Source organism: Vulpes vulpes, chromosome 2, assembly GCF_048418805.1.
Source record: "Vulpes vulpes isolate BD-2025 chromosome 2, VulVul3, whole genome shotgun sequence".
Taxonomy (NCBI): Eukaryota; Metazoa; Chordata; class Mammalia; order Carnivora; family Canidae; genus Vulpes; species Vulpes vulpes.
Genome location: NC_132781.1, coordinates 37,558,380 through 37,582,693, shown reverse-complemented (window position 1 = coordinate 37,582,693; position 24,314 = coordinate 37,558,380). Strand labels below are relative to the sequence as shown.

Here is a 24,314-nt window from a genome sequence, read left to right as displayed (position 1 = left end):
TTGGCCAAAAAGGACTTGAGACCTGGGCCTGCACACTATAAGGATGATTCCACTCCACCATGACTGGGTATGCAGAACTCTATGACAATAGGAGGGTTGGAGTCCACTTCCTTTATTTTTTTTTAAACTATTTATTTATTTGTTTGAGAGAGAAAGGGCACAGAAGGATAGGGAGAAACAGACTCCCGCCGAGCAGAGAGACCAAGGCAGGACTCCATTCCAGGACCCTGACATCAAGAACTGAGCCAAAGGCAGATGCTTCACGACTCAGCCATTCAGGTTCCCCTGAGATTCAGACATTCTTGAATATATGAAGGATAAGTATACTTGAGGAGGATCCATAAATCACTGCTCAAATGTGAATGGTGAAAATTTTCTTGCTAGCTTCCCTTAAAGTGTCCTGAGGCCTCTTGAAAGAGTAACTTTGCTTTGGGGAAAGGGAAATATTCATATGCAGGAACACTACTGAACTGAATTATAGGTTCGATGCAATCAAAATTTGCCTCTCAAAAAGTCCACTTCCTTTAAAATGGATTGGTGGCTTCTAGGTTCTAATTTTATCCTCAAATGATTCTTTTGTGTTACTTGTGTAGACAGAAGCCAGCACCTTTACTGAGAGTATAGCAAACATTCCTCATGGCCAAGCTAGATTTTGTAATTTCTTTCATTCGTTAGGACATTTATGACCATCCTCTCTGGCTCTGAAGATGCTTCAAAGCCTGTGATCTGTGTGGATAGAATTTTGTATCCTTGTATCCCCTGCTAAGGTTATGGCTGACTTTCTTCAGCAACTTTATAGTTGAATTCTGAATTTTCTTTCTTTCTTTTTTTTAATTCTGAATTTTCATGATCATCCTGACCAGGCACCATTCTCAGATGCGTGATTGGATTCTATATACCTGCCAAATCCTCATCTGCTTCTGAGACACATCATGAGGTCTTGTGGATAAGTGCTTGGATTAGGGTGGTGGTGGAGGAGCTAAAGTAGATGGATTTGAGAGGGATTTTGGCAGAATGAAGGAATTTATTAATGGATTGGATGGGGGCAGGTATGAGGGTGAGTTGTTTTAAGGATGACTTCCTGTTTTCAGCTTGAGTAGTTTGGAGAATGGAGATTCTATTTCCTGAGGAGGGAAGCTTGAAGAAGAAGCACATCCCATGGCAGTTATAGTTCCAATTCACAGGACACTCAGTATCCATCTCAGCTCCCTGCAGGGGCAAGCATCCCAGATAACTAAGGAGAATGGCATCTGAATGGCAGAATGAATTGCCATTGTTCTCTACTTTCTGGAACCTCTTCTATGAAGGTCATCAGTGGTTATCCTCCAGCTGGGAAGAAGCTCTTCAAGATGGGGAAGTTCCAAAAATTCCCTCCTGGAAGCCGTATCCTCTTTAGGCTTGTTTATGAGCCTAAATGACCCCATCCATCCATCCATCCATCCACCCACCCATCATTGCATCCATTCAACAGTGCCTACGCTTACCAGGTCCTCTCTAGGCACTGAGAGTAGAGCAGTGAATAAATATTTAAAAAATTCTGCCTTCATGAAGCTTACGTTCTAATTATAAGAAAACAGATAAACAACAACAAAAAACCCAAACAAAATAAACAAACAAAAGTATATAGTATAATTCAAGCTGGTAAGTACTATGGAAGTAGTGACAAGTGGGGAAGGAGGATAAGGAATTGTGTGTGTGTGTAGAAATATTATAGGATGTTCAAGGAAGGCTTTCCTGATAAGGTGGTATTTGAGCATGACCTAAAGGAAGCTTACCAGATGGAGGAGAAGGATGCTAGCAGAGGAAAAGGCATTAAACCCTGGAGCTGGATCCTGCCTGTTGTGTTTGGGGAACCACATGAAAGGTGTTGAAGTGGAGTGGAGGAAGCTAGGAAAAAGTAGGAGCTGAGGTCAGGTGGTGTGGGGGCTGGTGGGTAAATCATGCAGGATCTTTTAGGTATTGTAAAGACTTTGACTCTGGGGTGGGAAACCATGGGGGGTGGTTTGAGCAGGAGAATGGAGTGATCTGACATATGTTTGAAAGGATCATTGAGTGTTCTGTTGAGATTACAAGCATGGAGACTCTTAAGAGGCTACTCTGGTCATCTTGGTGAAAGACAGTGAGTGGTGGAGTAACAGCAGAGATGGCAGCAAGTGCTCAGGTTTTGGATGTATGAAGAACAAGATACATGAGGTAGGAAAGAAAGAGCAGAATCACAGATGACCACTGGATTTTGTTCAGAACCATTGGAAGGATCTTGCTACCATTTACTGAGGATGGGGATGGAAAGACAAAGAAGGAGCAGATTTGGGGACATTCAGGAGTTCAGTTTGGAGGACCTAATTTTGAGAAGCTATTAGACTCCTAAGTGGAGATGCCTGGGCTAGAGGAGTATAAATTTGGAACCTGTCAGCATACTGGGGAGTATGGAAGTTATAAGTCTGGCTGAGATCACCTAGAGAGACTGATGGATCAAGAAGAATTAGGAGGGATCCCTGGGTGGCGCAGCGGTTTGGTGCCTGCCTTTGGCCCAGGGCGTGATCCTGGAGACCCGGGATCGAATCCCACGTCAGGCTCCCGGTGCATGGAGCCTGCTTCTCCCTCCGCCTGTGTTTCTGCCTCTCTCTCTCTCTCTGTGACTATCATAAAAAAAAAAAAAAAAAAAATTAAAAAAAAAAAAAAGAAGAATTAGGAAGACTGTGCTCGAAATGGACTTTATAGTAAAACAGGAGTAATGAGCTTGACACCACAGGGAAGTGGGGATGGTTAAATGATGTTGTGTATGTAGAACACTTTGTACAGTTCTTGACACATAGTAGGTGCTTCCCTAAGCTCCTTCCTTCCCTCCTGTAGGCATATAGGTTCATTTTGCTGGGGGGTCAGATGGCTGTGCTCACCTATAGGGCTATGAGTCCCATACCTTTGCATCTCCGCTGCTCAACCTCCATCTGCAGCCTATTTGACTGATGTGGTCCTCCAACATCAGGGCATCACTGGCCCTCTACCCCTGCACTCCTTCCCAACCTTCCCAAAGACCCCAGGCCCTCTGTATCTCCTCACCGATTTTTGTCCCTTTGACTTTGAGATTTGAACTCCCTCAAAGTTTTGACCACATTTTAGTGTGAATGGAGGTGTGAAGAACTGTTTTCCAGATGGGATTTGAGTAAGAGTAAGCCCAGGCACATTAGGGCTCTAGGGATTGGAATTTGGAAGAGCGAGGAGCAGTAAAGTGAGGAAATGGGACTTGATGGGGAAATGTGAAGACACATAAGATAGACTGTTGATTTCCTAACTTCGCCCCTGACAGTAGATGGCCCTCCATACCCTACCACCAAACCCACAGATGTACAGAGATCGCTGACCTATGGTGTCAAATAGGATCCTTCTTTCACAGGAGTTTAGGATTGAGGCAGCAAGCTGTAGTATGTCTTCCCCAAGACTTGAGTTTTGGGGCATGGGTTGAACAACATCAGTGTCCCTGAGCCCCTTCTCTGGTTGGTGTCTGGTGAAGCATGGCCAGATTGGCATCACCCTCAGCATCCCCCAGAGCAGAGCTGAGTACCTCCCACCCTACCTCCTGTTTCCTCCTTGTGCCCCACGGAGGACTGGCTCTGTCTTTAACTGGGGTGGTGGCGGGGACATGCTCAAATGTCCAAAGTCACTTCCACACCAGGCATCAGGGATGAGGGTCAAGGGAGCACTGAAGAGACTGCAGACCTCAGGGTTTGGGCTGAGTGAGTTTGAGTACAGAGAACAGGTGTTACTTAAACTAGGTATTGAGGGGATAGAGAAGTAAATGTTTAGATGACAGAGGTTTGGAGAAGAGCTTTCAAGGAAGGATGAACTGCATCTTTCCCAGCCTGGGTGATGGGAATGATGAGGTGTGTTAGGTGTGCACCTCAACTCTGTACTTTATAAGCAAACAAACTGTTTGTCTATATTTTTATGTATGTAAGGCCCCGAACTAGGGATCACTTGTCATCAGTACTCCTGATTCTAACTCTGCTCCCATCATCCCATTATTTAAATTATTTCGTTCATATGGAAGAGTCTAGAACAGCACCTGATACATAGTAAATATTGTAGAAGTGTCTGTAAAATAAAAGAAATAACCAGCTATCTGCGAGAGAACCAATTCAAACCACCAGGTTTCCTTTCTGTGGCATGACTTTATTTCAACAACTGGCTGCCTGCAAAGGGAAGACAGATGCGGTCTGGGAGCCACAGACACCTGAGTGTCCTCAGGTCCCAGAGGGAAGTGTCAAAGCAAAGCTTCAGGAAAGGGCAAAATTCATCAGAGAATGGGAGCACAGAAAACATGAAAGAGCTTCAGGTTGGGGCAGGATAACTCCCAGAGACTTTCTGGGGCTGAGAGAGTTGAGGAGGAAAGGGGCTCTGTGGCCTCTTCTCAAGCTCCCTCAGCCATGCTGGCCCCATTGCTTCCAGATCACTTTGGCAGAGAGTCTAGGTGTCTGATGTACTCCTGCACCCAGGCGACATTGGGGTTGGCACAGATCTGTCTGCCCTTGTGGGTAAGGAAACTGTGGATCAAGAAGGAGAAAGGAGAAACTGAGTCAGCAGGCAGAGAGGAGCCCATTTTCTACCCAGCTTGAGCTTTCCCACCTCCCTCTCTGCTGGATGTTGGCCGCTCACAGAAAGAAGGACACTCCCACTCTCTGTTGCCACCCCCCCCCCCAAGCCTCCCAGCCCAGGGACTCAGTGAAGACCCCACTACCAGCTCTCATGTCCCCCCTGGCGGCCAAGCTTAGGCTGGATAGTCCCCAGGCTGCAGCTCAGCTGTTTCTTCCTCTGTTCCTCCCACTTCCTACATACTCCCATCCCTATTTCTCTCCCTATTTCTCTCTCCCAGGCCCTACTGGTTCTCACATTTGCACCCCTTTCCACCCTCAGCGTGGCCCAACTTACATGATCCCTGGGGTGAGGCAATGGTCACCGGTTCTCTGATAACCTTTCACAAACCGGAGTGGGACTCGCCGTGAGATGAAGGCCAAACAGCATGGACTGATTGTTAATTCATTAACTAGTTCTGCAAGGAAGAGGGCCATGTGATGCTGAAAGCTTCTCCACAAGGAAGCATAGACCTGTATCTCTATCAGCCAGAGTATCAGAGGAGGAAACCAGAGAACCTTGGAAGGAGTAAGGCCTGGCCTCTCCCTGGCAGCAATTCCTCCTCCCCCTTTTAAATTCTCCTCCTCTAGGGGTGCCTGGCTGGCTTGGTCAGTAGGGCATGTGACTCTTGATCTCAGGGTAGTGAATTAGGGCCCCATGTTGGGTGTAGAGATTACTTAAAAAAAAAAAATAAATAAAACCTCTCTTCCTTCCTCACTGCTGGCTCCTCCTGACTTCTCTCTGACCCTTCCCCCAGGGTGGGATGTGACTCTGGTTGAAGTGTTTCAAATTTCTGACAGTCTTCAGGATTTGGGAATAAGAAATCAGAATTCCTGGCAATTCTTAACTCATAAATTATTCAAGTTTTCTTTCTTTTAAAATCGAGATATAATTGACAATATAATATTGTATTTGTCTTAGGTGTACTGTATATTTTCTATAACGTTTTCATGTTTCTAAAAATGCATGACCATATTCTAAGCAATGAATCACTTTTCTGTGATTCTGAAAGTTTTATAGGTTTTCTGTAAGTTTTATAGGTTTTCTGTAAAAAAAAAAAAAAAGGTAATGAATGGTGTCTCTAAGGGCTATGACAAGATTATATGTTCAGAGACGCCTGGGTAGCTCAGTGGTTGAGCATCTGCCTTTGGCTCAGGGTATGATCCCAGGATTCCGGGATCCAGGATGGAGTCCCACTTCAGCCTCCTCCTGGGGAGCCTATTTCTCCCTCTACCTAGGTCTCTGGCTCTCTCTCTGTGTCTCTTACGAATAAATATGTAAAATCTTAAAAAAAGATTATATATTCAATAACATGTGGAACGTTCTCTGGCAGATACAGCCAATAACAGAAAATATGGCAAAAGGGAAATGACACAAAATAAATGGCCAAGAAAAATTATTTAAAAACTGAAAAAATACTATAGATGTTTAATATTTAAGATATTTAAAAGTGATCAAAAATGAATTTTTAAAACACAGAAAACATTAATTACCCATTTGTAGTCTTTTTTTTAAATTTTTATTTATTTATGATAGTCACACACACAGAGAGAGAGAGAGAGGCAGAGACACAGGCGGAGGGAGAAGCAGGCTCCATGCACCGGAAGCCTGATGTGGGATTCGATCCCGGGTCTCCAGGATCGCGCCCTGGGCCAAAGGCAGGCGCCAAACCGCTGCGCTACCCAGGGATCCCCCATTTGTAGTCTTTGTCATTGTGTTATAACAAATATTGCAAATGTAGAAATATTGTTTTCCATTTTGCATTCTGTTGGTCAAATTGTTCAAAATATGTCCAAGTTCATCTTTAAGTTGGGTGTTAGAGTCTATAATCCTTCATACAAGCTCATTTTCTTTTTTAACAATGGGCATATCTTGTCTTCTTGTACTGACTTGGTTTTTTTAATTCAAGTTAATAATGCTTTTGCCAATTTAGATTTTATGTACAAATTAGCAAATGTTTCTGGTTCCACATCCCAGCAGCCAATGACATGTACATGTCTGACATTTACATGTTCTTCTGCCAAAGCATTTATAAGGAACTAGAACCTGTAACAATTATTCAAACATTGGGTAATGTCAATGAGTATTATTGTTCAAATAACAGAATATTCACATCTCCTAGCAGGAATCACAGTTGAAATTGCCCATTTAAGGATATATTTTGCTTTTAAAACTTATTTCTTGAACCACTGCTCATATGATTTGTGTTAAGTGTACTTGCAACATGGCTATAACTCTGAGCTGTCAAGGTGTCTCCGAGCATGTCTCCCCACATGCTTCTGTCCTGGTTTTCCAAAATACTGATCTTACCTTTAAATTCCAACTGTCCTGTGTTTCCTGCCTTTGCTCTATGTGTCAGTGGATTCCTTTATTTATTTTTTTGAAGATTTTATTTATTCATGAGAGACACAGAGAGAGAGAGAGAGAAAGAAAGAGAGAGACAGAGACAGAGAGAGACAGAGACAGAAGCAGGCTCCATGCAGAGTGCCCGATGTGGGACTCTATCCTGGGACTCCAGGATCGTGCCCTGGGCTGAAGGCAGACGCTAAACCAATGAGCCACCTAGGGATCCCCAATGTGGATTCCTTTAAATCAGTAACACCTCCATATTGATTGTTAAGCTTTAATTCTTGCAAGAGAATTCTACTTTTCCACATTTTCTCAATTTTTCAAATGAGTTTTCTTAGGGCTTGGGCTTTGGAAAAATATAATTTCATGCTTCTCAGACATGCTGAGAAGGAGTTGCCATGTGGAATTGCCAATGGATGCCCAGGATGGGCTACAGGAGGGCAGGACTGGTCCACTTCATAGGAGAGGGTCCTCCTTCAAGGTCTTGTGATGCTATAAGGAACAGAGCCTTGACTATATTCAGGAAAGCTACATTTGTCCTTGTTTCTGTTCCTGAAAGCTATGTGACTACAGATAGGACACCCACCCTTTCTGAACCTGTGTCCTTAAAACAGCAAATATCAAGGGGGCAAGTACTGTGTATTGATTTATACATTGATGATTGTTAAAATCAGGGCCTCACTGCCCATGCGTAACAGATAAAGAGCCTGAGGTTCAGGAGGTCTGAAAGAGACAAGGAAGGTTCACAAACTGCCTGGTGTTATAGAGCTTCTAGACTGAGGCTCCCTGGGAGCAGAGACAGCATCTGTAGTCCAGCACATTTACAGAAAGGGTGGCAAGAGTAGGCTTTTAGAATATTTTTGTTGAATGAATGAATGAACGAATGAATTCAACTTAGATCTACATCTCCTTGATTGTAAAGCCAGCTATTTCTCCATTTTGTGTCGCTGCTCTCTGAAGAATTAAAAAGAAGTGCTATTCACTGAGTCTCGGCCATAGGCCTGATGTGTGGCTTAGTTCTAGATGTGGCTTATCTTCATTCCTCACAACAACCTTTTTGAGAAAGTATCACTCATCCCATCTGTAGATGAGAAGGCCTACGATGATAACGGGAATTACAGGAAAGCATTACAGAGCTCTAGAGCTAGATGCTGTCAAAATTCCTGAAAAACTGGCCATCATTTCTAGGGCTATCAGGGATGCAAATCAGAGTCCTAAGACTGAATGTATCTCTGTCTTTGAGTTTGGTTAACTTAATCTCCAGAGAGCAGTTTCCTGGGGAATCTCCCCCCAGGGTCCCGCTGTTCCATCTTCTCCCCTGCAGAAAGGCAACCATGCCTGTTTAGGGTGGAAAATGCAGTGAGCTGGACACCTGGAGTCTAGCTGTGCCTTTTTCAATCACTTGGTGCTACTGATCAGAGTATTGCACAAATATTTATTAAGAGCTTACTATATGCCAGGAGCAGCTCTATGCCATAGACACACTAGACAAATTTTAAAGGAAGAGGGGGAAGCTGATATGGGAGTCTCAGGCTCAACCCCAAAGGCCAGGCAGACAGCAGGTGCACATGGCGCTGTCAGTGGGGGCTTCTAAGACCTGGAAGTGCACCCCTGTCTAAAGGGATGGCACCCACCACATCAGTCCCAGTGAAAGCTTGTGGAAACTCAGGCTCATGTCTGCTTGGTCTTCCATATTTGCGAAAGAAACAAATACAGATTTTTAAATGTTGGTGACCAATCAGCATGTTGTAAAACCCTATCTAAGCCATGAAGACAGTTTGATCCTTTCCAGGTTCCTCTGTCCCAGCCTACGCTTATGCGTGGGCTCCCGTGTATCTGCAATAGGGAGTTTCTGCTTATGCGTGGGCTCCCGTGTATCTGCAATAGGGAGCTTCTTTCTGCTGAATCCCCAGGGCCAGGGGGGCTGTATTCAGAGGTAGGTTTTCCTTTCCCCAGAGGAGGCAGAAACGAGTCCCAACCAGGAATGGGGAGAGGCCCTTGGTAAAGATACTGTTTTGCAGGGACCCGCAGGTAGCCTATTCTGGACCACCCCTATCTCCTTCCCATAGCCCCCTGCCTCCAGTCACTGTGCTATCTCTATTCAGAGGAATAAGAGTAACAGGTCTCACCTTCATTGGCCTCAGAGTGGAGGGCAGCAAGAATGAGGAGGAAGACCAGGGCAATGAGGCTGACCTTCATCCTTCTGGGGGCTGACCGGCTGCAGGAGCAGGATGGGGCTGAAGACTCCTGGGTTCTCTGACTCTTTGAAATCTGGGCTCTGACCCCTTCTTTATAAGAGATTGCTGGTGAGGAAGTCACGAGATAGAACAATCCAAGATTGCATGAGAGTTTTGTTTCTTTGGAATTATGACTGATGATATATCTAAAATATGAGAACTGAGTCAATGTATTCAAAGAGAAGTAGAAAGTAGTGAATGATCCCAGAATTCACATTTGGCTTGCATTTTAAGGGTAGTGGTGGGGGAGGCCCAGAGGCAAAGGGATTTGGGGTAGAAACTGCCCTCTTTTTCTGCTCCTTTGTAGGGAGCCTAGTGAAGCCTCCTTGATGGTGAGCCCTGTGGACCATGAGTTCAGGGGCCCAGGTGACTGTCAGGGATCCCTGAGGCTTAGGGATTCCAGGACCCATCAAGATAAAGGTGTGGGGGCCCTGTGGTGTGTCCATCTCCAGCACCAGGCTTGGACTCACGTCTGATGGGGACAGAGAGTGGGGAGCTGAGTTTGGAGGGGACCCTGAGGTGGCTGGGTCTCACTAGCCAGGGTTAGACTGGAATCCCTCACTTAGGGTGAGCTGGGGGCCCTGTCCTCTGCCCAGCACAGTGAGCTTGAGTCGATCCTTAGCAACCAAGGAAGGTGTACATGGCTTTCTGCTCAGCCAGGGCTGCATCCAGGACTGAGGCTGAGGGATATGTTCCTTCTGGGTCAAACTGGGGGAGCCAGGGGCAGGGCAATGTATTCTACATTATACAGTCATATCTTGTTACCCTTGAGTTTGTGCTGCATGGTCTTTGCACAGGGGCATCACAGTGGTTTGTATGGTATTGGGAAGTAGGGTGGCCAACCATCCCGGTTTGCCTGGGACTAAGGGTGTTCCTGGGATGTGCTAACCCAGGGATGAGCTGGTCACTCTACTGGGAGTTCAGGAAAATGTGGCTCTCCCTTACCTCCACTCCTACCAAAATCAGATTAAGCATCTGTGGATTTTTTTCAAAATTTTTTTATTATGGTAAAACGTATATAACATAATATTTGCCATTGTGAACAGTTTTAAGTATGTTGTTCATAGTAAGTACATTCATATATTGTGCAATAATTACCACCATCCAACCACAGAACTCTTTTTTTTTATCTTGCAAAACTGAAGCTCTACACCCATCAAACAATAACTCCCCTCTCCTTCTCCCCAGCCACTGGCAATCGCCATTTTACTCTCTGTCTCCATGATTTTGACTACTCTAGGTACCTCATGTATTAGTGGAATCATACAGTATTTCTTTTTGGTGACTGGCTTATTTCACCTAGCATAATGTCCTCAAGGATTATCCATTTTGTTGCACATGCCATAATTTCCTTTCTAAGGCTGAATAACCTTCCATTGTGTGGATATACCACATTTTGCTTTTCCATTCATCTGTTGATGGACATTTGGGCTGCTTCCACCTTTTAGCTATTGTGAATAATGTTGCTGTGAAACAGTGTGTACACATGTCTCTTTGAGACGCTGTTTTCAATTCTTTGGGGCATATACCCAGAAGTGGAATGGCTGGATCATATAGTAAATCTATTTTTAATGTTTTGAGGAAATCCATTCTATTTTCCACAGCCTTTGTACCATTTTATATTCTTATCATCAACACACAAGACTTCCAGTTTCTCTATATCTTTGCCAACATTTGTTATTTTCTCTCTCTGTGTGTGTGTGTGTGTGTGTGTGTGTGTGTTTTATGGTAGCCATACTAATGGATGTGGGGTGGTATCTCACTGTGGTTTTGATTTAAGCATCTGTGTTTTTTTATCAGTTTTATACAAGGGGGTTTCAGGTAAGTGCTTGCAAAGAAAATGTTCCCCTTCTAAAAAGAAAAATTTAAATCCTTGTTCCAATGGAAAGAATAGGAGTTTTTGATCTAATGAGAAACATTGTTTTTAGTTTCTGGAATCTACCACTTTCAAGTTAGGAAACTTTCAAGTAATTTTCTTTAGCTTTTAAGGCTTCACATAGTTACTGAAAGGAATATGTAACATGGATAATCTAAGTGAGTGAGATCTTCCTTATGTGTCCATATTGAGACCTTTCTCAGGGCCAATGATCATTTATTCAGTAGGTGTTAATTGAACTTTCATTTTGTGCCAGGCACTTTCTAGGCTTACGGGATATGAGGCAAACAAGAAAGGCAAGTCCCTTGCTCTTCAGGTCCTCAAATGCTGGGATGGAGCAGGGGCAGTCAGACAAAGCAGTAGGAGATGGAGGAAAATAGCAAAGAAAGTAAAGCAGAGTGAGGTGATGGAAGAGGGTTGGGTGCTGGTAGTTTGGTAAGCAGGCCTGGGAACCTGGTATTCAGAGGCTATGTCATTTCAGCTGGGACCTGCTTGTTGAGAAGGAGCCAGACTTGCACCGATCAGGAGCAAGAACATCCTGGGGAGAGGGAACAGCAAGGGCCAAAGACCTGAGATGGGAATGGGCTTGGTGCATTGGGAAGACAGGCAGAAGAGCAGGTGACAAGGATGAAGGAGTGAGGGTGAGTGATGGAGATGAAGTCCATTGTCCAGGTCCTTTGGGTCCTGTGTCTTGGCAGTTTGCATCCTATTTCACTTCTGTCCCATCCATGTGGGCACTGCAGGTAATGAGAGATCAAGCCAGCATGGCTCATATTCCCACGAGCCCTTGGTCGCTATATCCTGAAGAGCACATGAGTGTGTTCAACAAGAACACGTGAAGACTTTAATCTCTCTCCTTTAGGTGGGTGCAAAGGGTCCCAGCTGCCTGCTTTCTCCCAACAAATCAAGAGCATTAGTAGGGAGCAGTAATCTCCTTATTTCTTGTAAGTTCAGAGAGGGGAGACATCCAGATGGATACCTCCAATGGCTGTCTCTCCTCCCTGTGCTCTACTGCATGTGCACAGGAGAGGGGCAGGTGACAGGCAGTGGCCCTTGGTTAGCACATCAGATGGTGGTGGTGAGGGGATGTAGGGGATACACATGGGCAGGGGGATGGAAGAAGCTGACTCATACAATTTCTTGGATCTCTATCCCAATTCTTGGGCTTCTGAAACTAAGTTACTGGTGACACTGAGTCATCTGCCTCCTCTGCTTTGGTAAGCAATGTACACCCTTCTCCTGCTTGACTGCTTCCCCTATTCAAAGGATCAGGGCTAGATTAGGGGAGAGGGACTTGGGGAGGATTAAGGCTCCAAGGTTTTTCTCTTTTTGATAAAGTTGTTTTTGTTTTACACATTGGAACGTACAACAATGGTGTAACTCGCGATAGACTGTACATAATAAGTTTCCTGAATTTTACTGTTTTCCCAGCTATTCCCAGGGCACTTTTGTCAAATGCTGAAAATCAGAGCCTTTTGCCTACAGCTCTTTTCAGCCACACTTTTCTGAGATGTTCATTGCTACCAGAGAAGGAAGTGAGGCAGGTCCAGCTGGACTTGCCCTAGCTACACCCATGCTGACTTGCAGTGAGCATTTCCTTTTTAAAGTGCCAACAAAGGTTTTTTTTCCTTTTTCCAAGAACTGCATAGGGATAGAATCTTGCCCAGAACAGAAATGGTTGATCACTCTTAACTACATCCATCTTCCCCTCCCCCCGCTTTTTGGGAAAGTCGGCTGTTGTTTGTTTGCTTGTCTTCAATATTCTACAAGCTCTCTGCCTCCTAAGAATCCACAACATCTACTGTATGTTCTCAGCTGCTAGAAAGGACTTCATGCAAGCCAAGGATGAAACTTCATACAATCTACCTACCCATCTTGGGCTTTGACATTTTCTTATTAATGGAAATTATGCCCTTTCTAGACTGTAATGGGAAGAGAAGGGACAAATAAAAACCAGAGACCAAGAGTTCTGCTTTATCTCTTCCACCTGTTCAGTTAACACTCTGTTCATTTATTAATTCGTGTACTAATTCATGTATTCTGTAAAATAATTCTTGAATGCATACTATGAGCTGAGCACTCTCCAGGAACTAGAGATTTAGCCATGAACAAGTCACACAGAGTCTTCTGCAAATGTAAGCAAGCAATAGGCCATTGGCACTTTTTTCCTTAAAACAAAGCAAAATAGAGGCGCCTGGGTGGCTCACTGGGTTGAGGGTCCAACTCTTGATTTTAGCTCAGGGTCATGAGATTGAGCCCCCTGTCAGGCTCTTTCCTCAGCATAGTGCCTGCTTGAGATTGTCTCTGTCTCTCCCTCTGCCCCTCCACCTGCTCTTTTGCTCTCTCTCTCTCAAATAAATAAATAAATCTTTAAAAACAAAAGTTTTCATCATGATTCATCATTAAAAAAACAACAATATAAAGACATTTAGAAAACAGTTAAGAAAAACTAAGTAGGCAGAAATCTCCTGTGTTCCCACAATTTAATTTTAAGGAAAGATTTATTTGTTTTTACAGAGACAGAGTGTCTAGTGGGCGGGGGGTGGGGGAGAGGTGGGTAGCGTAAGATTATTCCCAAGGAGACTCCCCACCGAGCACAGAGCCAAATGTGGGACTTGATCCCACAACCCTGAAATTACAACCCTAGTAGAAATCAAGAGTCAGCCACTTAATGGACTGAGCCACCCCATCACAGTCACATTTTTAGTTGTCTCGTCTTTTTCTTCTGCATGCTTTCTCCCTAGCTGAGATCATATCAAACAAACTAATTTCATAACCCATGCTTTGCCATATCATGAAAAATTTCATGATATGAAATTTTTATACAATTTTATACAATTTTATACAAATTTTATACAATTCTGTGTGTAGCTTAAAATAATGTTTAACAAAAATGGTGCATGCTTTTGATAGAATTTTGAAGCAAATAAAAGAGAAAAAACCTTCAGTTTATCACTGTTACTATTTTAATGTGTAACCTTCCAGTCCTTTTTCTATACATAATCATTATATATATAATATACAATGAAAAAAATGGAGTCATACCTAAGTACTCTTTTCTATAATCTGATTTTTAAATTTGTTTAAAGATTTTATTTATTTATTCATGAAAGACACAGAGGAGAGAGAGAAGCAGAGACACAGGCAGAGGAAGAAGCAGGCTCCCATGCAGGGAGCCCGACGTGGGACTCGATCCCAGGACTCCAGGATCACGCCGTGGGCTGAAGGCAGGCGCTAAACCGCTGAGCCACCCAGGGATTCCCCGTATAATCTGATTTTTAAAGTTTTATAATTATTTTTACTTATTGAGTTGTATAAAATATGGAGCGAGAATAAAGAGACACAATACAGGGACACCTGGATGGCTCAGTCAGTTAAGTGTCTGCCTTCAGCTCAGGTCATGATCACAGGGTCCTGGGATCGAGACCCTCAGTTGAGCAGCCTGCTTATTCCTCTCCCTTTGCCCCTCTCCCTGCTCATGTTTGCGAGGGTGCTCTCTCTCTCTCTTTCAAATAAACTCTTTAAAAAAGAGAGAGACACACAATACAACAAACATCACTGCACTTGGCATCCTGAGGGCCCCTCTGCAATTCCATCCTCTGCCTTTCTTCCTCTGAGTGATCTCTCTTCCAAATATTGTTTATACTGCACTCTGGCTTTTCTTATTGTTTCACCATGCATATTTGAATTTTAAACAATGTATTTTTAGTTTTGTCTGTTTTTGAACTTTATGTGAATAGGATCATTATATGCATTCTTGCACAGTTTTTTCTCTCCACAGGATGCTTCTGACATTCCCATGCTGCTCTGGGGAGGTGTCATACATTTACTTTCACTCCGGGTACATTTCAGTGAATGGGTATACACAGTGTTAATATGTTTTCATGTGGCTCCTTTTATGTTTGCTAATGCCACCAGGGCTGCCACATTTCCTGGCATACTTGTGCAAGGGTATTTGTGGAAGGTATCCAGGAGTGGGGTGCTGAGTCTTTGGCTATGTACACTTTTACTGTATGAGATGACAACAGTACTTTTCAGAATGATAGGACCAGTTCACAGCAGTGTTCCAAATAGCCTCCCCAAAATTGATACTTCTAAAATTTAACGTTTATTTTTTTAAGATTTTATTTATTTACTCATGAGAGACACACACAGAGAGAGGGAGAGACATAGGCAGAAGGAGAAGCAGGCTCCCTGTGGGGAACCCAATGCAGGACTTGATTCCAAGACCTGGGACTCGATCATAACCTAAGCCAAAGGCAGATACTCAACCACTGAACCACCCAGGTGCCCCTGGGCATTTTCTATATATCTTATTGCTGTAGGTTTCTAATTAAATTCCGCTATGCTCAGAGAATATATTTCCACTTCTGTAAGCAAATTTCAGGGCTTTTTTTTTTTTTTAAATTGGTTTCAGGGGTAGAATTTAGTGATTCATTGGTTGCATATAACACCCAGTGCTCATTCCATCAAGTGCCCTCTTTAGGGCCCATCACCCAGTTATCCCTTCTCCCCACCTACCTCCCCTCCTACAACCTTCACTTTGTTTCCTAGAGTTCTGCGTCTCTTATGGTTTGCCTGCCTCTCTATTTTTGTCTTATTTTATTTTTCCTTCCCTTCCCCTACGTTCATTTGTTTTGTTTCTGAAATTCCACATATGAGTGAAACTGCATAGTATTTGTCTTTGACTAAATTATTTCACTTAGCATAGTACCCTCTGGTTCCATCCGTGTCATTGCAAATGGCAATATTTCATTCTTTTTGATGGCTGAGTAGTATTCCACTATATATATATATATATATATATATATATATATATATATATACCACATCTTCTTTATCCATTCATTTGTTGATGGACATTTGGGCTTTTCAGCTATAGTTCAGCTATTGCGGACATTGCTGCTATATACTAGGGGGTGCATGTGTCCCTTTGAATCACTATGTGTATATCCTTTGGGTAAATGCCCAGTAAGCAATTGCTAGGTCATAGGACAGCTCTAATATTAAATTTTGAGGATCCTCCATACTGTTTTCCAGAGTGGCTGTACCAGCTTGCATTCCCACCAACAGTGTGAAAAGGTTCCTCTTTCTCCTCACTCTTGCCAATATCTGTTGTTTGCTGATTTGCTAATTTTAGCCATTCTGATAGGTGTGACGTGATATCTCCTTGTGGCTTTGATTTGTATTTCCCTGATTCAGGCCTTTTTCAAAGTAAAGTGCCATATGTATTGTATTTATATTAACTAACGTGTATCAAACTGTGGTAACTTTTAGTACATTCTTATTTCCTTTTTGTGTGTCACGGATAAGGTATTTCAGTATTGTGCCTCAACTCCATCTTCCCCAAGTCCTGTGGTTTTTATTGCATGATTTTGCAGAGTGCAGTGGTTTTTGAGAATGCATACATCATGGTCTTGCAGAACTGACTGTACCACAATTTGTTCATCCACTTACCGTTTGATGGACATTTGTGTTCTATTTTGAATAAAGTTTGAGAGGATATATATATTTTTAAGTTGGCTCCATGCTCAACAAGGGGCTTGAACTCAGAACTCTGGGATCAAGAATCACATGTTCTATCAACTAAGCCATTCAGGTGTCCCTGTTTGGGGATATTTTAAATAAAACTGTTATAAATATTTGTGTACAAGTCTTTGGATATAGATATGAATACTGTGAAAAACCAGAGGGAGCAAATGTAAAGATCCTGAATCTTGTGGATAAAGCCTTGACCATGCCTTCATATAGGAGAAGTTGGTGAGAAGCTCACTCTTCATTTGCACTCCAAGTTCCCCTGGCTCCCTATTGTATTCAGTGCCACCAGGACCCCCTCTGGATGGACATTTATATTTAATTCTAATATAATTGTCAGGAAGGATAATGGAGAAAAAGAAAACTTTAATTTCTTTTAGAAGCAAAATTATAGAGTTCAATACACTTAGGTATGTAATATGTCTGCTATTTTCTTACCACTTTTTTCTTTATATATGAAGAATATTAATCCTTATATAAAGTGTGTGTACCTTTTCTAAAATTGAAGAAACAGAGGCGCTTGGGTGGTTCAGTTGGTTAAGTGTCTGACTCTTGATTTCAGCTCAGGTCATGATCTCAAGGTCATGAGATTGAGCCCCGTGTCAGGCTCTGCACTCAGCTGAGAGTCTGCTGGAAGATCCTCTCCCTATCCCTCCACCCTTCACCCTGCCTGCATGAGGGCATTCTTTTGCTCTCTAAAATAAATAAATCTTTAAAAAATAAATAGATAAAATTGAAGAAGTAGTAATGGATTCCCTATGTAAGTTGTAGACTTCTGGTGTAATCCTATGAGTAATGATCCTCCTTTATTTTTCCAGCATTAGGCGGTGTCACTGCTCTGTGTTGTCTTGGAATTTTCTGTGTCATTTAACAAGGTGTCAGCTGCAATTTATCCTGCTGCAAAGTTGTTGTCTCATTCAAAAAAGACCATGCCATAAGCCCCCTCCAGCCAAGATAACTCCTGATTATGGTAGGACTAGCCCTCTACCTCTCCCCTCTCCCCATCACTCTGTTCTATTGAGGCAGGAGATTGAAGAGAAGGGACAGGAGAGATCATTGCCCAAAGCAGGGAGTATTATAATTTTACTACTCCCCTAAAAGTGGATGAGAAGATTCCAAAGGAAATACTTGTAGAAATTGGGGGTGCCATCAAGGAAAGAGAGAGTCTTCTCACTATTTAGTTAGAGTCTACCTAGATAGTATATTTGTGGCTGTGCTCTGAGTATATCTGAGTAAGGAAAGGGAGACAGGTGGCAAGCAGAGACTGCCTGTACTCTGACTTTTGGCTTGATAAGCATTAAGCAAAGTGAAGGTGCAGTAACAGGTAAAGGGACTTGAATCATCTTGCTTTTGCACACTCACGACGATGATCTCCTGGTTAGCTGGACCCAGAGTGCCCATATCACAGAACAGGGAATTCTGGGTTAGGTCTGTTCCAGGCACAATAACCTCGAGAGACAGGGGTCTGATGGTTAAGAACACAGGACATGAATATCCCAACACAGCTAACTGATGGCCATGGAGGAGTTAACCTAACCTCCCTGAACTTTTGTTTTCGTATCTATCAATTGACACAATAACAGAATAGGAATCACAGTAGTATTCTGAGGACAAATGAGCCAGTGCATGGAAGTTCTTAACTAATATTAAATTCAATAAATGTAAGTTATCCTTAAGAAACCTTGATTTATTTAAAAAATGCAGAGATGCACATAAAAGAATGTCCTCTTCTTTTGTTTATGTCAAGCTCTGATTTTATTTCAGAGAATATATTTCTGATTTTGTTTTTAGAGAATGTAGTTTATAGTTTCGTCTAAACATATATTTCAGCTCTGACTTTTCTGATTGATAATCTCCGTTGTAAGGTGAGGTGTCCTTACAGATTAAGTGGCATGTTTTCTTTTTCCGTCTTTTCTCACTTCTTCAATTTTCTTAAACTTCCCCTTTCATCTCTCCCAATTGATATTAGGGATGTTCTAGAAAACAAGCAACATGATGGTTAGAAGGTGTAGGCATTCTTTTAAACAAATGAAATCATCTTTGCTATTCACAAGGTTAAAAAGATGCAAAGACCAAATATTTGTTGAGAAATGAGGATATAGGGGTGCCTGGGTGGCTCCGTCGGTTAAGCATCTGCCTTCAGCTCAGGCCATGATCTCTCCATCATGGGACTGAGCCCATAAGCTCCTTGCTTAGTGGGGAGTATGCTCCTGCCTCTGTCCCTCCCCTCCCCTCTGCTTGTGCTCTCTGTCTCTCTTTCAAATAAATAAATAAATAAATAAATATCTTTTAAAAATGAGTATTTAAAAATTCTTATTTGTTGATGGATTTGGTCAAATATCTAAAGACAAAATTTAGTACAATCATGTAACATCACCTTGAACGACCATGGACTATGTGATTTCTTAGAATATTCAATAGAAAACACAATTCAAAATAAAAAAAAAGAAGAAATAATTAAAATAAATTAAAATTTAAGTATGGAAAGCTCTAGAGTTTGGTTAGTGGAAGGTGGTGTTTAGACCCATAAAAGGGATAGCTCCTGGGGTCCTAAGTGCTGTTCTTCTGGCTTAGTCCCTGCTCCTCAACCTACTGATTGATTTGGCTCTTTCTTTTTAGAACCCTCAGATTTGGCTCCAAGTTCATGATGGACCCAGGCATCACTGGAGTTGGCATAGACCAGTTGTTCTCTTTTAGTTTAGAAGCTGAATGGATAGAGAAGACAGAAGGATTAAGGAGGACATAACCAGCAGGAAAACTTCTGGGCCCAGAGTGGCCTTTCCATTCCTCTTTCTGACTTGACATCTTAGGGTCTGTCACTTTCTTTCTTTCTTTTTTTTTTTAAGATTTTATTTATTTATTCATGAGAGACACACAGAGAGAGGCAGAGACACAGGCAGAGGGAGAAGCAGGCTCCATGCAGGGAGCCCAACGTGGGACTCCATCTCAGGACCCCAGGACCACACCGTGAGCCAAAGGTAGATGCTCAATGGGTCTGTCACTTTCTCAGCAATCAACTCTCATACTTGAGGACATCCATTTTCCTTGACTATCTCATGGGGATCTCCCTCTATAGCTTCCCTCCTGCTGTCACTTCTTCCCCTCTCTTCTGCACTTGGCCAACTTCACCTGGCTCCTTGCTGGCCACTGACTGGTTCAGAAAACAGCTGAGGGTCTCTTCTGTACTTGTGATGGGCCAGAGATCTGGGTATTCTCAGGATGGTGCCCAGTCTACCACCCTATACCAATGGAGGCTGCTCTTTCCCCCAGGGCCTCCCCAGTTTCTCATCAGGAGTGAGCAGGATTGCCCTTACTTGTCACTGGGTTCAGAGCACCAGCTGTCAGTTTCCTAAAAGTCAGAGGTAAAATCTTGAGGGATCCTCTAATGGGTGTAAGAGGAGCAGCAGGAGGCTGGGGAGTTGACATCAACTGTAGGAGAAGGCACAGCAAGAGACTGAGTCATTTAAAAGCCAAAGAAGATAAACTTCCCCAAAATAAGTCAAAAGGAACTAGAAAGTTATAGCATTTCTAATGTTGAGGAACTCAAATGAACTGGGACATTGTGCTTTTTTCCTAGAAATCTCTGTCTCTCTCTTTCTCAATTTTGGTTTTTATTCTATAAGGAACTTGAAATGTCTTATCTGGCCTTCTGCCTTTTTAAAAAATATTTTGTTTATTTAGTCACAAGAAACACAGAGAGAGGCAGAGACACAGACAGAGGGAGAAGCAGGCTCCCTGAAGGGAGCCTGAGTCAGGACTCGACTCCAGGACCCCAGGATCACAACCTGAGCTAAAGGCAGATGCTCAACCACTGAGCCACCTAGGTGCCCCTGGCCTCCTGCCTTTTTTAGAAGGGTAATTCATCTAGCCTGGCTTGTCATAATAGAACAGAGATCAAACTGGAATATCTCTTATGTCACCAAAACAACTGGGCGTTTGAGAATAGCTGACATGAATCTAGACTTATCTGCACCAATGGGAAGTAAATAGACCTGGAGCATGACTCTTGCTAACTTATTCAGTGAATTTGGCCTCAATTAGTTTTAGTTTATCTATAAAGTAGAACTTACCTCATTTGCACTCTCTCTCTCTCTCTCTCTCTCTCTGAACTACTTGGTAGAATATGATAGACTGGACCCTTTTCAAAGAGAGACTAAAGTCATTCAAATCCCCATGTTGAGTGCTCTAGTTTCACTTGGGTGATCTTTGGCATCAGGACATTTTTGATGTAGTCTCACTTGGGACTGGAGAGGGTAACATCTGGAAAAGGCAGAAGGGATGATAGACTGACATGGTATTGAGAAGATCTGGGAACAAAGGGTCATGGTGAGTCTTCAATGCCTCCATGATGCTGGGGAGGCAGGAGATTCTGAGATCAAGCACTGGCAGAGCTAAGACAAGACTTAGGTACTTGCAGCTGTCACCGGGTTCAACCCATTACCCCTTCTCTTTAGAGAAATCCCCATGTTATTGCAAGATGGAAACAAGGGAGTGACGGGAGAGGAAAATTTTCATGAGAGTGTTGGTGTTGTGCTGTGAGTTGCGCAACTCAGGGTTTGCAATGACCTTTATTTAATACAGGGGTTCATCTCTTCAAAGAGAGCTCAATTTCTCCATCAGGAAACTGTTTGCTAGTTCATTGAAATTGTTCTGAAAAAATTATTTCTGTAGTTAGTGGGTGGCCAGGAGTTGGTATTATCACGGGCCTGCTTGCAAAGACAGATGTAAACTGTGGGCTGTTTCTCTCCCATAGAGCAGAAGGTGCTGATGCCATTTCACAAGTGCTCTGACCACACAGATGTGGTATGTTATGATGCCACAAGCAGTCGTAATAATCTAGCCCTAATCACCTCTGTGCTGGAAGGTCCATTTCTAGGATGACTTCCTCAGTCACATGTCTGGCACCTGGGCTGATTGAAAGATAGGGTCAGCTTGGACAGGGGCTGTCTATATGTGGTCCTTCCAGGATGGCCGTTCCAAGATGACTTCCTGGTGAACAAGGTGGAAACTGCATGGCCCTCTACAACCTAGCCACAGAAGAAGTCATATTACATCTTCTACACTGTAATGGAAGCAATCGCAAGTCTGTCCAGACTCAACAAGAAAGGACTTATATCCCACCTCTCATGAGAGGAATGTCAGAGAAATTGTGGCTACATTTAAAAACCTCTATGATATCATTTTATCTGTAAATATTTGTATTAGCTTCTTATTGCTGCTATTATAAATTACCACAAACTCATTTAAAACAACACATTTATTTTTGTATAGTTCCAGAGGTCAGAGTCCCGAAATGGGTCCCAAGGTGTATGTAGGGCTGTATTCCTTTTTGGGGGGGTCTATGGGAGAATCCATTTTCTTGTCTTTTTTTGGCTTCTAGAAGCTGCCCACATTCCTTGAATGTAGCCAACAATGGCTGCTCAAGTCTTTCTCATGTTGTGTCACTCTGACACTGACCTTCTTGCCCCCCTTATAAGAATCCCTGGAATTATATAATCAGATAATCTAGGGTAATCTCCCCATCTCAGAGTTAGTGGATAGCAAGCAATCTTGATTTCTCCAGGCTGTATATCATAACATGTTCACAGGTTTCAGGGACTAAGATGTGGACATCTTTGTGGGCGTGGGAGAAAGATGACACTATTTTACCTACTTCACTATTTTAGTCTAAATCTTTAAAAATAAGGATTAAAAACCCCCACAGTCAACAATACCATGGTCCATTTGCTGTCTGTCTATTCTCTTTACTGAAATGTTCCTTATGCTTTTCACTCATTTTTAAATTGGATTGTTTGTTTATTTACTGTTGAGTTTTGAGAGTTCTTTACATATTCCAAATACAAGTCCTTTGACAAATCCCTGCTTTACAGATATTTTCTCTCATTCTGTAACTGTCTTTCACCTTGTTGACAGGGTCTTTGGAACAGCAAAACTATAAAATTTAGAGGAAGTCCAATTTATCAAAATTTCCTTTTATGTGTTATAATTTTGGTGTAAAATCTAAAAACTCTTTGCCTAGTCTTAGGTCCTGAAGATTTTCTCCTATTTTTTTTTCCTAAAAGATTTATAGGTTTATGTTTTATGTTTAGGTCCATGATTCATTTTGAGTTAATTTTTGTGTAAGGTGTTAGGTTGAGGTCAAGGTCATGTTTTTTGGTTTATGGATGTTCAGTTGCTCCAGTACCACTTGTTAAAAGGCTATACTTCCTCCGTTATTTCTTCCATAAATGTTTGACAGAACTTGCTTATGGAACCAGCAAGGTATGAAGATTTTTTCCCCCAAAGGATTTTAATTATTGATTTAATTCATTAATAGAAATAGGACCATTCATATTTTTCATATCTTCTTGTTACATAGTCTTCTTGTATCAATAAATTATATTTCTGAGAAGAGATAAAAGGGATTATATTCCAAAGGAATAGCAAAATTTAGCAAGCATGCCCCAGCCTGACCTAAGGAAGTGCCTTGGGTTTGGATTTTGAGAGTTCTTTTGAGGGAGCTGGAACACAAGACTGGATAAGCAGAGCTTATTGATTTGGGAATATTCTTTCTGGGTACAGGTTGTAACTACCTGGCAAGGATCCCAGGGGTTGGTAAAAATTTGCTGCCAGGAAAGCTCCAGAAGCCTGGAAAAAGCAATGGATCTTTCTGGGTGAAGTTAAAATATCTGACTTGCCATGACAGATGGAGGAGAAAGGGATGAAGAGGCTCATGGAAGTGAGCATGCTGGAATGGATATATTGTGTGAGACTGGAAGACACACCAGATTATGTTCCATGGGAAATCCCAGAGAACACACTATTTACCAAAGCCATCAGGATTCACTGGTGAGAGGAGCACCAGCATCTCTAAAAAGATCAGTGGTATCTCTTCTCTGTAGGCTAGGGCTGATGGTAGGAGTGGCTGACATTAAACTTGGCCCATTGATAGCATAAGGGTGATGTCTTCCCTCTTTGAATCTTCAAAACCATACCTTTCATCAGTTTTGTAAAAATTTTGGCCATTTATAACTTCAGATATATCTCCTGTCTTTTCTCTTTTCTCTCACTTTGGGATTCCAGATAACCAGACAGCAGACACCTTTTCATATTCTCTTTTGTGTTTTCTATGCTTCTATTTTTCCTTGCTTCATTTTGATACGTTTTAACTTTACCAACATTTCTTCTGTTGTGTGTAATCTACTCTGAATTTTTATTTCAGTTATTGCATTTTTCAGTTCTGGAATTTATTTTTGACTTCTACAAATTTGCAGTGATACTCATTACAGTTTTTAGTGCCTTGCTAAAAAGTTCAAGCTTTGTTTGTCAAGCATTTGTCGCATAACAGCTGGGATCTTTTTTTTTTTTTAATTTCAGAGTTTGAGATTTTCTAGGCCATTGCAGGTGTCCCAAGCTGACCCCCTGTCTGTTGAGGAACTGTATCACTTGTAATTTACTCTTACTTCTAAGGCATCAGCCCAGACAGAGGATGGTTTCCTAAGTTCCTTTCCCTGGGACAGCCCTGGATTCTCCGTTTTTCTCTAGCCCATCCAGGCCGTGAAATGTTCAGATTACCTCCCCAGCAACTTCTTCCAAATTGCAAACACCTTTAGTCTAAAGAGGTCTCTAATGTCAGGCTCACATCCATGAATTTCTGTCTTTTCTGGGATCTTAGACCAACAATTCCTTACTTCTTGTTTGCCTAGTAT

The 24,314-nt window shown here is 42.4% G+C and overlaps 1 protein-coding gene across 1 annotated transcript; it reads right to left on the bottom strand.

The window, feature by feature from the left end:
- Positions 1 to 4,149: 4,149 nt before the first annotated feature.
- On the bottom strand, positions 4,150 to 9,263 carry LOC112918094 (regakine-1-like). The gene is made up of 3 exons (XM_025996254.2): positions 9,108 to 9,263; positions 4,927 to 5,047; positions 4,150 to 4,541 (listed from the first exon to the last, which is right to left on the bottom strand). The coding sequence occupies exons 1-3, from the start codon at positions 9,175 to 9,177 to the stop codon at positions 4,448 to 4,450; spliced, it is 285 nt and encodes a 94-aa protein (XP_025852039.1). The 5' UTR covers positions 9,178 to 9,263; the 3' UTR covers positions 4,150 to 4,447.
- Between the last annotated feature and the right edge of the window lie 15,051 nt (positions 9,264 to 24,314).

Bases quoted from the DNA above. Each gene is read 5' to 3' on its own strand.
- LOC112918094 (XM_025996254.2), bottom strand. From the start codon at position 9,177: ATGAAGGTCAGCCTCATTGCCCTGGTCTTCCTCCTCATTCTTGCTGCC. The intron at 5,048-9,107 runs GTGAGACCTGTT...TCTTCCTTGCAG, and splicing joins CCACTCTGAGGCCAATGAAG to AACTAGTTAATGAATTAACA. The intron at 4,542-4,926 runs GTAAGTTGGGCC...CTTGATCCACAG, and splicing joins TGCCTCACCCCAGGGATCAT to TTTCCTTACCCACAAGGGCA.